A 13,189-nucleotide genomic window follows, 5' to 3' on the forward strand; every position below is an offset into this window, starting at 1 on the left:
AATGATGGTGATGGTAGTGCTAGTGCTTGTGAAGCTGCTGAGCGTAAGCGTAAGGGAAGGTCAAAAGTGGTTGATAGACAAGCTAAATGCTACACACATCGAGGTTCGGGTGTTGAGATTGGTCTGTTTATACCAAGGCCCACTGCACCACAACAAGCACTGGTGGCTACTACTATTGTTAGTACCCTAAATGTTACTTTAATGACAACGGCGTCGTCTGATATGAGATTTGCATATATTCCACAATCAATGCTATCTCCGATGCCGACGTATCATAATACTACAGTTGCTACAAGTCCTTCACCAACAACATTGACATTGCAGCCAACGGACTTCTCATATATGTTATTTAATCGTCCCCAAGGTCCTGTACAGCCGATCCCTCCGCCTTTCCATGCTCTATTGTTTCTCAGAAAATGAACATGTTTTTGAGTTTGATACACGTTTGAGAAAGCCAGACGGCCACTGACCACCAAGTTCAAGATCAAATACTGTTGGATCAACGAAAGATGGCTAGCCACATTTCTTACTGTCAATGTGAGAATCGTGAGCTACGGGCCTTAGTTACTATTGAGGAGGAGAAGATAAAAGAACAAGAAGATGCCATCCTTCAGCTGATGTGCAAAGATGATATGTTAAAAAATCTAAAAGGAAAAGAAGATGAAAAAGACCCTGATGCAAGAACTAGTGACAGTGAGCAGCAATCAAAGACATGTGTGTCTAATGGTTCGGCTGGTGTTGATGCTGAAGGTGATGATAAGCAGTTGGTAGTGTATCAAGACACTACTAACGTGCAACCTATTGAGTCTGTAAAAGCCAATATGGTTTTATTTGTGTACAATGAGAAGGGTATAGTTATGAGTTTGGTTAACACCGACGAGATCGAGGAAGGTGAATTCATTGATCAATCTTTGACCAGAGATCGGATCGCGTTACTGCTTGAATTAAATGATGTGGAGTTAGACAAGTTGGAAAACGAGGAGGATGTTGAGGTAATTGATGACGATGAGGTTAGGTTTGATACAAGTATCCTGTCTCAGGATTCGTCGTTTAATTATGACGATGTCGAAGTGGAAGAGGTGACAGCTGAGGAAGATCCTGATTTATACACACGTACTAATACAGATCAAGGTATTCCATTTTTTACTACTGAACATGTGCAGGCAGCTGAAGAACGTATGGGAAGAAAAAGAACAAGGATAAAGTAACGGAATTTGGGTCGAGTTTAAAGGATCCTTGATTTGAAGGGATGTTTGGACACAATAGGGTTCGCTTCTCAAAAATTGTTGATGTATTAAGGTATGCAGAACAAGAGGACAATCAGCAAGTCAAATCTCGTGCAACTGATCACCAAATGACGACATTCAAAGCTTCGATAACTTTCAACGGTGATATTGTCTCTTGTCTCTATGACTCTGAGCTTAAGGTATGAATCACTAAGTGGGAACATAGTGTGAAATATTAACAACATATTTCGGATGTTCTTACTTTACCAAGCTGGGACGTGCGTACATTGGCAAATAGGACATTTTTATATCGTGGTGAAAGCTAGATGGCGGAATGGTTCTATGGACATCTACTGTTTAAGGTAAGTCACGGTTTCTTCTTTAAACCTCAGGTTCCTACGCCAAAATACATCGCCGAGATAGATCCACCGAACGATTGGAGAAACCTCGTAAAGACTTTTCCCCAAAGTATTTACAAGACAATCAATCGGTGGTATTATGACCACCACACATGTGAAGCCGTCATCGTACTTGGTACGGGGTTGAAGACGGAGTTTATTCGGGTAATCGACCGAGGTGGTTGGTTAACTTATCGGAATCGGATAATGATGCCTTATTTAACAACGAGATCCGAGTAGATGATACGAAGAATTACGATCATGCTATGCAATTTCATCGCGTGGTGCGTGTTTGCCATGCATTTGGAGTTGATAGTTCTGCTTATTGGAAAAGAAAAAGATTCAAGTAATCGAAGACAAAGAGCACGAGATGAGGGGGAGTTTGTTAGTTCATGGTTTTGTCGTCTCGGTCTTTGTTTATCAATTGAAATTATTTTATTATTAATGTAAAGGGTATTTTTGTATTTATGTATGCCCAATCGTTATGCATTACGCCCATTAGTTAAGGATGTTTACCGAGTGAGCCCATTCATCTATGTTAAGGTCCATTCGTTATGGAATGTATAACGACTGAGCCTAGACATTAAAGTATTAGTCCATTCATTAAGGATGCTTAACACATGTGGTTTAACGAATGAGTCATTCGTTATACTTTAAGTTAGTATTAGGGAATGATGATGAATGGGCCCCATTCGTTATGAGATGTATAACGAATGGGGTCGTCTTGAATATATATACATGTATCCTTGATCAGTAAATTAAAAAGTGTGTTGATTATTAATGAAGAGTCATTACTTTGAAAAGACGTTACTCTGCCCGATTACTCTCTCACACTTCACTTAACGTAATTAGCTAATCGCATAGCATAATCATCTGTCATACTGTCTATATCAATAACTAGATCTTAGAGTATGAACTTAAATTATCACGTACTGGTTTCTCAAAATAAAATTTGTTACCCTAAAAGAAAACACACCTACCATGTCCGAAAGAAGATGGCTGGGAAAAGCAAACGGAAGCTTCCTGGTCGCTTAGTAACTGTTAAAACATAATTATGCTCAAATTATGTTCATCGACAGTCATGAGGTTTCCGAATAACATGTGCCGAAAAAGGTAAAATCAAAAGGAAACAACACGTATATTCAACCCATAGTGATTGGCCGTTGATCGATTATAGTCCCCCCGCACCATCGTCATCCACAATAGCTTCTACCAGCTTGTATTTTCTAGAACTGATCAGAGAGAGGTGGGTGGTCATCACACAGTGGGATGGAAGTTTAAAAACACATGTGGCTCATAACAGGGGAGTAAAGTAGAGTACATAGTTTGAAAGCGAGCAACATTGCAAAATGGTACAACTACAGCTAGAAGAACAACCTTTAAAGCCAACCTCCTCCCAATTTTGTAATTATATACATAAATGGTAAAATTCGTAGTTTTTATTTTTATGTCCGTAATTATTTCCTAGACAATAAATATCAGAATTTATCTCACCTTAGAAACATAAGGCAATCCCTATTAATAGGCATTCTTATTTCGCATTTCATCTACAATCATTTTCTAAATATTTTATTTCAAATCTTTCATACGCAAAACATAACTACAACATAATAGATTGATCAAGAAAACCCAAATTCAACTTTATCGATTACTACAATTAGAACAACATAATGGCCAACGAAGACAAGGCAGAGTGCGATCGAATTTTTGGTGCATTTGATGCCAATGGTGATGGTAAAATCTCTGCAACAGAATTTGGAGAAGCTTTAACGAAGCTTGGCTCAGGATCAGCCACAGAGGTCCAAACTATGATGGACGCACTAGATACGGATGGAGATGGGTACATTTGTTATGAAGAGTTTTCTAATTTTTATAATGCAAACAAGAGTTTAATGAAGGACGTTGCGAAGATCTTGTTAGTTTGATGACTTCTAGATCATAATGAGAACTATAAATATGTAAAGATATATAAATATGTAAATTAATTTCTAAGAAATGTCAATAACATAAAAGATTAAGTTTATTCATATGAACAATTTGTTATACATATTATTATGTGTACATTGTGTACCATAATTTCTCCTATTCTTGCTATACTATTAAAGGAAACAACAATTTCTACATTGCTTCATTCTAGGGTCTCCACCTAGATACCAACTATATGTCATATCACAATTTTCCTATCTTATTCATTGCCAACTCACCTTCTTTCTATTATTTAAAATATACATATTCTTACATTCCTCTCCCTCTTCTCGTTTAACCAGTAATCTCTAACATTAATCACAATTCGTAACAGTTATCAAATTGTGAAGATTATCTTCCATTTATTAGGTATCATAATCCTTTCCCCCTATTGTTTGATTGTCATTGTATTAATAATGTTTATTTTCATTTTACCTTTGTTCTCACTTTATGGTTTCTATTTATTCCATTAAGGGTGACATGTCTAAAAGATACCGAGACTTGTTATTTTCTTCCAGTGATGATTGTCTTTCCATCGAATTAGTTTCTTTGCTTCGATCACAGGTTCGTTTATTCCTAATAATACTCAATTTTTGTTTGATTACACCTTTTCTTTATGTGCTTATAACAAAATTAAACTAAATAGGTTTTTTGATTCCTAATCTTCTCTTTGCGTTGTTTTCTGTAACTAAATAGTTGATTATAGCCATCCATGTTTTCATTCGTTAACGTGCTACTTTTGTAAGGTGTGATGTATTGTCTTCATAGCTACTTTCGATCTGGTCATTTAGGTTTGTTTTGAGTTGTTTCAAAATGTTTAGAATCAGTAATTCTTTGACTATGTTTTTATTTAATTTTTAATACTTGTTTTTATTTTTTAAAAATCTTACGAACAAAAAGTCATATAGAAAATGTGATTTCGATATTCAGAATTAGATGATTGTTAATGAAGTTCTATTGTCAAGTTTTTCAAATGAAGTCATATGAATAAACCAGACAATTTCCAAAATTTGGTATAATATTAGTTTAATAATAATAAATTGATTTAACGAACATTTATGTCTATCAATTAATACACAAAAAAATAAATAAATTATATTTCATTATAAATTTTTAAAATATTTAATTTTATAATAGCTGACTTTATGTAAACATGTTATGTTTAAAAGTTTAAACACCTAATCAGTTAGCATTATAATTTGAAAACATATGTTTATATCTTTTAAATTGTTTAAATGCATTTTTATAAACCACAATTTTTTGAAAAAAAATGTTTGTTTAATAGGTTTGACTAACTCGTTAATTTTTAAACAGTTTCACCATAATTTAATTTTTTCTCAAAATAGAATGAAAACTTTCATTACTATTCACTCAAAATTATTTATAGAAATCATAAAAATTAAAATCTTTTAAAACAACTTCTATATGTAATCTGATTTACAAAAATATTTAATTTGTAACTAATTCAAATATAGGTTTCATTATAATTAGTTTTGTATTAATTTTGGATATAATTTGTGGTTTTGTTTGAATTTATAACTAATTTGATATGTTGTATTCATAAATTTGGTTGTTTTACGGGTTTAAAATTGCTTTGGATAACGCAAACACTATAAGGTATGCTTTCTTCAATTATGTTTATTTAAAGTTTTTGTTTTTATTAATTAATTCACTTTTCGCTAATTGTTTATTTTTTCTAATGTATCTGTGTTTTGAATTTACATAATATTTATTTTTGTTATATTTGAGTTATTGTGTATGAGATTTGAAATTTTGAATGCTGATTTCATTAAATGATTAAGTTTTAATTAATATGTATTTTTTTATACTCATGCTATAAGTTATAAAGATGTTATAACTTTTTATTTATCTCTGTTACTCCTGGCATGTTTTTGTATTTGAAATTTAGTAGCAATTTAATGTTAAATAATTTATATAAAGGTATCATTTTTATATAAATATGACATTTTCGTTTTCCTATATTTATAATATATATATATTTATGTGATTGTGATCTTGTGGGAACTATTTAGATATTGAGATCTTTAATAATCATTTTCGACAAAAAAATGACCTTTAAGAAAAAATAATATAAAAAATTTATAAAACCAAACAAAATCAAAAATAAAAAAACTAAAACATTTATCTAGCATCCCGGTTTCAATAAAAAAATATCGGATTTGCTAAATTATACATATATCTACAATATTTATAAACACATATATGCATATATGAATACTAGTTTTTGACCCGCACACGATGTGATTTTGGTTTATCCATACTCGATTCTACAGAGTTTGATCACGTGGTGTCACGGATGAAGCACCATGTACTCGGTCCTTACGTAACTTCATTGGCATTTAATGATGCTTGAATACCAACTTTTGCAATGGTGACACGAATACATATATGAGTCGTGTTTGTGTCGGGCAATTCAACTCACAAACCCGAAACCCCAACATAATGCATATTTAAGTGTGTGCGTTTCTGACTTAACTCTCCTCAAGTAGGGGTAATTATCATGATATCATTTGGAGGCTCGCAATTACTTTGAGCAGCATTTGACACCAATATACTTAGTATACATATAACAAGTAAGGTAAAAAGAAAAGTATAATCAAAAGAAATTAATGGAAAAAAGTTTATGTAGGGTTAAGTAAAACTCAACCCTCTTCAAACCTGAAACTTAAAAATAATCCGATGCTTTTGCAATCCCTATATCGTTGCCTTCGGAATAGCTTCGGTTGCCATTGTTGCAATTGCAAACAAAAATACAGAGTCTTAGTAATCATTAATAATAAGATGTGATCAATGTATCAACTAATACATGAATAACATTAATGTAGTTGTAGCAATATGGCTAACATGAGCAAACCTCTAAGATCATAAAAATTAGATGCCAACTTGATGTGAGAAAAGCTATATATATATATATATATATATAATGTATATAAGATGGGCAAAAAGGTCATTTAACCAAACTCTTAAAATTAAGAGGTACAAATACGTGAAGCATTGTGTACAATTCATTTTAGCTTCTGAAGTTGAAGTTTGAAGGTAGGGAAACGCGAAGTTGAAATTCAAAGCACGCAGCTACCGCATGATACATACAAACGCATAGAGATGTGGAACACTACAAACCCTAAAATCACATCTAAAACTCAAACCATAAGAGGTCTACACTTAAAATCGATGAATGGGAGTAGAAATCGATCATATTAGAGAAAGGGGGAAGAACCATCGGCCTAGGATTTCGATCAAGACACACAGAGGTATGTATTCTGGTTTAATTGCATTTTACTGGGACTAATCTATGGTTGTGATTTGAAGATGTAACTGCTGTTTAAAGGGAAGATGCTTGGGGTCGGATGGAGGACAACCATCACTGGTATGTGTTTATGTGTCGTTTTTAACATATGTTTTATACAATACTCTCCCAATTCTTGTATGTTGTTTTAGGGTTTTGATATGAGTTGACTGTTTTACTTAGAAACATGAAGAAAAAGAGATTTCTCCTTTTTTAAATTACATGTAATGGTCATTAATTATAGTATCTTCAACAAATAATTTAAATGAATGTAGTTTATCTTACCCATTGTAGTTATTTTGTGAATTTTAGATGGTTTGTGAGTAGATTCTAATATAATCAAACATTTTTCAAGTGATAATTGACAACATTTAAGTTGGTTTTTTATGTGTAAATTGATATTGGCTAAATCAAGCTCTGGTGGAAATGATGTACATTGAAATGACACCTACAAATTGTCGAACAGAAAGGTATTCGACTTTTTTATCTATGTTATTAATCTCATTTTACAACTTAAAACATATGTGATTTTAGCGATGTAGGTAAAAAATGGGGATAGATCTTAGAACTTATTTACTTCAATACTTTAACTTGTTTGCTTGTTTTTATAGATTTTGAAATTGGAAATGCACGTTTATGTTTTGGATGTTGGATGCAAAACTGCTGGTTAAGGAGTGACACATATCCTGAGATGTGTAAGTTCAATTTATCATACGTGGAATCGTTGTTTTAAAAATCTATTGTTTTTGTTACATTTTCTTGTATGTGTGCAAATAGTTTAAACTTTAAAGTGTCTAATTGATGTTAGAAACTAGTTGCTTAGACCTGGGGTTTAAGCGAGCCGAGCCGAGCCCGAACTCGCTTAAGCTCGAACTTACAACGTGTAACTTACCAGAGCTCAAGCTCTACTTGTTAAATAAAATTTTCATATTTATTTTTTAACTCTGCCTTTGTTCGCCTTGAGGCCTGATTCCGTTCTTTTAAACCTTGTTTGGGTTCAAATTCAAAGATATTTGGCCTATTTCTTTATTTAAGAGACCTTCTCTAAAAGAGCAAGTTGCAGTTCTAGAGGTTTAAGAAATGTGTGGATTTGATTATACAACATTTTTAATCTACCTAAAGTACCTGAATAAACCTGTCCCTGCCCAACTTGATCTCATAACAGAATAACGTGTGACCTGTAATGGTATAAACCGTAGTCGATATGATATTACTAACATAACTGAGAAGACGAGAACCTTACTGGCCGAATAAGATATTTCTTTTTTTAAAAAAACCAGTTTTGGTCAAATTATTAATTTTTCAACACACTCAAATAAAAACGAAAATCAGTTTTTTCGAGCGTGCAAGTGGCATATATGAGGGGTCAGGTTGGTCGGTGAGGCATTACGAGCGTGCAAGAAAACGATTCGGGTTATGGTGATTTTCTGCTGACATTATGGTAGAGTTTAGATACGAATTATTATAGGTTTGTGTCAAAATGCGTCATTTTTTTTGTTTTGACAACAATTGATCAGATTGTTGTACCTAAACAACCAAAAAAGTGAGTCAAAACAGGAAACTTTTGTGTGGGTTCATAGAGGTTGGATTGGGTTAGTTTAAAACACTTTTCATATATTAGTTAGCAAGTCGGGTGGGTTAGGTAACTGGTAAATATGGGTCCGTATCAACAGAGTAACTTTTGAAATCAGTCGACCTATTGTTATTTTTGTAATAGTTTTCAAGAAAAGAAAGGAAACCAACTGTAAAGAGGAAATCATAATAAGCTAATGAATTTTTATGTTAGATGATGGCTAAATGAGAATTATTATAATAGTGGTGTGTTAAATCTGAATTTTGCAGGTGCAATGGTGGAAGCTGGATCAAAATGGAGCGTGGGACAAAGCCAAATTGTTTTGCTTGGGGCGTGCTTTGTTAAGGCGAAGCAAGATATCGGTGCTGGATGAAGATGGATCAGCAACATAATTTTACATCTAGGTTAACCTTTTATTTTATAAACAGGCCGATTCGGAACGGTTTGTAAACGAGCTAAGTCGGACTATTGTAAGCGATTCGAACCAGCTCGGTTTGTAAGCAAACCGAGCTGACTCAGTTTGTAAGAAGGCAGAATAAGCTCGGTTTATTGGATCAAAGTTTAATAAAATTGTACTAAGTTGTAACGAGCCTAGATGTTTCAAAAGAATATATAAAAGAATGTAAATGAACAAACTTAAAGTAACGAACATGAGCATAAACGAATGTTCATGGACAGAAATGAACGAACTAGACACACGTTCAGGAATTTTGAAGCCGAACTGAAATGAAACGACTGAACTGTAAACCAAAAAAAGCATAAATCCAAAACTAAAAACCTTTAACCGAAGCGACACATAAAACCACAAAAATCAAAACTAAACCAAAACAAAATTAAAATCTGAAACCGAATAAAAAAACGAATATATTGAAACTGAACTGACACGAAACAACCAAAACCAAAAACTAAATAAACTAAAACCGAACAAAAATGAAACTAAAAGATGGTAACTGAAACCGAAACTAAAAACCTAATAAACTGAAAACTGAAATAAACTCCACAGTTGAAAATATTGAACCCCAAAAAAAAGGAGCAGAAAACCTTAACAAAAGGAACAAAAAACCGGGAAAAAAAAATCGATACTGAATAGAAACGAAACTAAAACCTGAAACCAAACCAAATCCAGAAAACGAATATGTTGAAACCGAACTTAAATGAAACAACCGAACCGAAAACCAGAAATAAAAAATTGTAACTAACCAAAGCGAAACAAAATACTGAAAAAAATCGAAATAAACTGAAATGAAACTAAAACCTGGAACCGAATCAAATAAAGACCGAATATAGTGTAACCGAACTGATACGAAACGACCAAAATTCAACCAAAACAAAAACTGATTAAGTGTAAAAACTAACCTGTGTAAGTGTAACAAATTGGTGTTATATGTTTAGTTTAAATGCATAAAAATGGTTTTATATTAATTTTGTTTGTTTTAAAAGGATGCTCCTGTGCGACCGTGCATTTCTTCGTTTGATAGGCGGCTCATTCAGGTGGCGATTGATGTGGAAGAACATGCTCGGCGGTTAGCAATTACAAGTAAATCTTTTTTCATAATAAATATTTAATAACAACTTAACAAGTTTCCATATAACTTATAAACTTATTAAATCTTTGAGCTGAAATTTGAAAATTTTTCAATGGTGAATGTTGATGATGATTCGAGACCTCGTGGCTGCACCTGGAGCATGCGGGGAAGCTTAAACAAACATGAAATAACGGATATAAACGAGCGTAAACGGACGAACATAAACGAGTGTAGACGAGCACACATAAACGAGCTTAAATGAACGACATAAACAAGCGCTCATGAACGGACATGAATGAACAAACGAGACATGGGTTAATAACTCTTTACGCTCTTTGAATGTTATATTATTTAAGGAATTTAAGTTTTTTTTAGGAACATAGGATCTACAGTATGGAGAAATAGGATTGGTTGTGGATTAAAAATGGCGTGAGGCCTTAGCGGATAAAGATAAAGGAGGAGATATAATTATAGTAGCAAGGCTTGTTGAGTTTTAGCCCGGATGGTAGGTTGATTATAACTTATTTATCATTACTAATTTATGTTTAGTCTTTTATAATGTTACTAATTTTTCAGGAAGTTGTTGGAAATGCTGATATTGTGGTCAACATATTGCCTTCAAAGCACAATATATCTGGCTTGAGAGGAAAGTTCAGGTCCAAGCAAAAGGAACTACCCTTTCTACACATGTGGCTCTCTTTCAGGTTATTATTGAATGTCATTTCTATATAACATATGGGGTTTTATGTATAGTTTCTTAATTAGTAATTTAAACTTGTTTTATATGCAGAGGGAAGTGATTATGAGTATAAAAGATGATCAAGTAGATGCAATTCGGCTTATTATTACAATTCGGCTTTCGGTTGACAGAAGGAATGGGTCCTACTCAACCTAGCTAAGTGGTTCTAGAAAGCCCATGTGGAGGAACTGGAGTTAAGTTTGTAGTGGTAGCCTTGTGGGTCATGATGATGTAGATTGTGTGGGTACATGTTTGTATTTAAATTTTATGAATTTGCATTTCTGTAAGATTTTTGGAAGTATTAAATACTTGCATTTTGAAATAATTCAAGATTTTGTCTTTTTGTTTTGTTTGACTTTTATTCTTGTATCTATTTGAATTGCAGACATTGGCGAAGTATAGTTGGGGCAGGGTGGCCCCGACCTCTTTCGTTTTTTGGCGAAGCAGTGTAAATTTAATCGTTTTCGTCATACATTTTTATACGTAGTGTAAATTTACCCGTTTTCAACTGAAAATTTTATCCCGACTCCCTCTGTTTACGGTTTTTTAATGAGTATTTTTTTCCGGCCCCCTCGACATTTTTGTTCAAGCTTCGCCACTTACAGAGTCAAAAATTTATGGATGATTTTGAATTTTGGCTTCAAACAAGCCATTGAATAATTTAGAAAGTTGGACTAAAATGCTCATCCGCATTTGTTTCTTTTCTTTGATAATGAAAATGTAACTGGATTGTTTGCGTTTGACTTTTCACCCAAGTCAAATTGTATAGTTTCTTATGGATACACAAGGGGTTGAATCATTATTATGGTACTGCATCAAGTTAGTAAATTACCTTCATATCATGTCGAGTTTATCAAATAGATCTTTGTTATGTCTCTTCTCATATATAAGATTTTGACTGTATGTGTAATAAACTTTTTGTAATATCACATATTCACATGGATAAAAAAAACTATCAGAAATAGTATATAATATGTCACGAGATATTAACACACTACAAGAAGAAATTAATCATGCTGTAATTTGTCGCTCCCGCCGCATCGTGCGGGTATCTACTAGTGTGTATATATATATAAATATATATATATTTAACATCCTACTTTTGACAATAATAAATTAATTAAATTTCGTTTATTCTATAAAGTGTCGTGTGTCGGTTTACGTAAATAAACTATAAGATGATGGGCTTGGACTTTAAAAGATGGAATAAGAGATGGAATGGGCCTTAGGTCCATGGGCTTAAGGGAGTATAAATACCCCTTAAACCCTAAACCTTTCCATTTAATCTATCTCTACATACTAGCCTACACCATCAAAAACACACACAAACACTATCCTATAACCCGAGTCAAGATCGGAAGGCGAAAACCCGAGATTATTGGTGCTAGAACGTGGAAACGAACCAAGACAACATCAAGCTTAACCGTATTCGTAGTTCGACTCGTTTAAGGTACGTTGATGATTAGAAATCGTTCGTTTAGGTTCGAATTGGTTTGAGAAATCAAAGATCCGTATTAGTATGTTGAAAACGAATCCAACACAACAAATATTACTAAAATCTATTTACGATTGATAGGTTAATTGAAAAACTAAAATAACCCGTAGCATATAGCCTTAATCGCACCCCATAAACATGAATATTTGGACGACAAAAAGGGTTAGGGTTTGTAGGCGCTGTAATTCCGAATCCGTTGATACTTAAATCGTGTTATTTGGTTAAGAAACGAATGTTTAATTGCATATCTAAGATCTGTTGACTATTTGCTGTTCTTGACGATTTTGACTTTGACCCTGAGTCAAAGTCTGGATAAGATGGGCGTTAGGTAACGAATCAAATAACCAATACGTTAAGGCAAGATAACGAATCAGTTCTCCAATTCGTTATGTCCAAACAACGAACCAGTTCACCCATTCGTTATGCCCAAATAACGAACTAGACAGCGAACCAGATAACGAATTAGGCGATTTGTTACTCGGTAATTCGTTAAGAATAATGTAACGAATCAGGGATTTTTCAGATAAAGAATTGGAATGACGAATCAGTTAACGAACTAGATTATGAAAGTAACGAATTAGCTAACGAATTAGGCTTAATTCGTTATAAAGATTGAGTTAGCGAAGTAGAAAATAATTCGTTAACCAATTAGCTAACGAATCAACTTAACCCCAGCCAGGGGCTCTGCCCATTGGACCCCGCTAGGGGCTGCCGCCCCTAGAACCCTGCTGCCAGGGGCGCTGCCCGCGGACCCCTGTTCGTTGTGGGTAATAATTAAACTAGAAATATGATATGGATAGTGATAGTTAATTGATACGTGTAATTGTTATACAGTTAGTCGTGCACAGCTCAAGAAGGGAATAACGATAAACGGTGAACGTAACCGAATTCAGATGAGTTTCTAGCCCCACTTACTTGTTATGTTTTCGGGGATGTGTGCATACTTGATGTGATTAGTTA

The 13,189-nt window shown here is 33.6% G+C and overlaps 1 protein-coding gene across 1 annotated transcript; it reads left to right on the forward strand.

The window, feature by feature from the left end:
* Window positions 1–3,096: 3,096 nt before the first annotated feature.
* On the forward strand, window positions 3,097–3,585 carry LOC143625271 (polcalcin Bra n 2-like). Its single transcript, XM_077095655.1, has one exon. It carries the CDS (start codon window positions 3,295–3,297, stop codon window positions 3,547–3,549), a length of 255 nt encoding a protein of 84 aa, XP_076951770.1. The 5' UTR covers window positions 3,097–3,294; the 3' UTR covers window positions 3,550–3,585.
* The last annotated feature ends 9,604 nt before the right edge of the window (window positions 3,586–13,189 follow it).

The sequence above is a fragment of the Bidens hawaiensis genome, unplaced genomic scaffold (genome assembly GCF_021521415.1).
Source record: "Bidens hawaiensis isolate Kalapana, Puna unplaced genomic scaffold, B.hawaiensis_p1.1 tig00004030_1, whole genome shotgun sequence".
In the NCBI taxonomy this organism is placed as follows: domain Eukaryota; kingdom Viridiplantae; phylum Streptophyta; class Magnoliopsida; order Asterales; family Asteraceae; genus Bidens; species Bidens hawaiensis.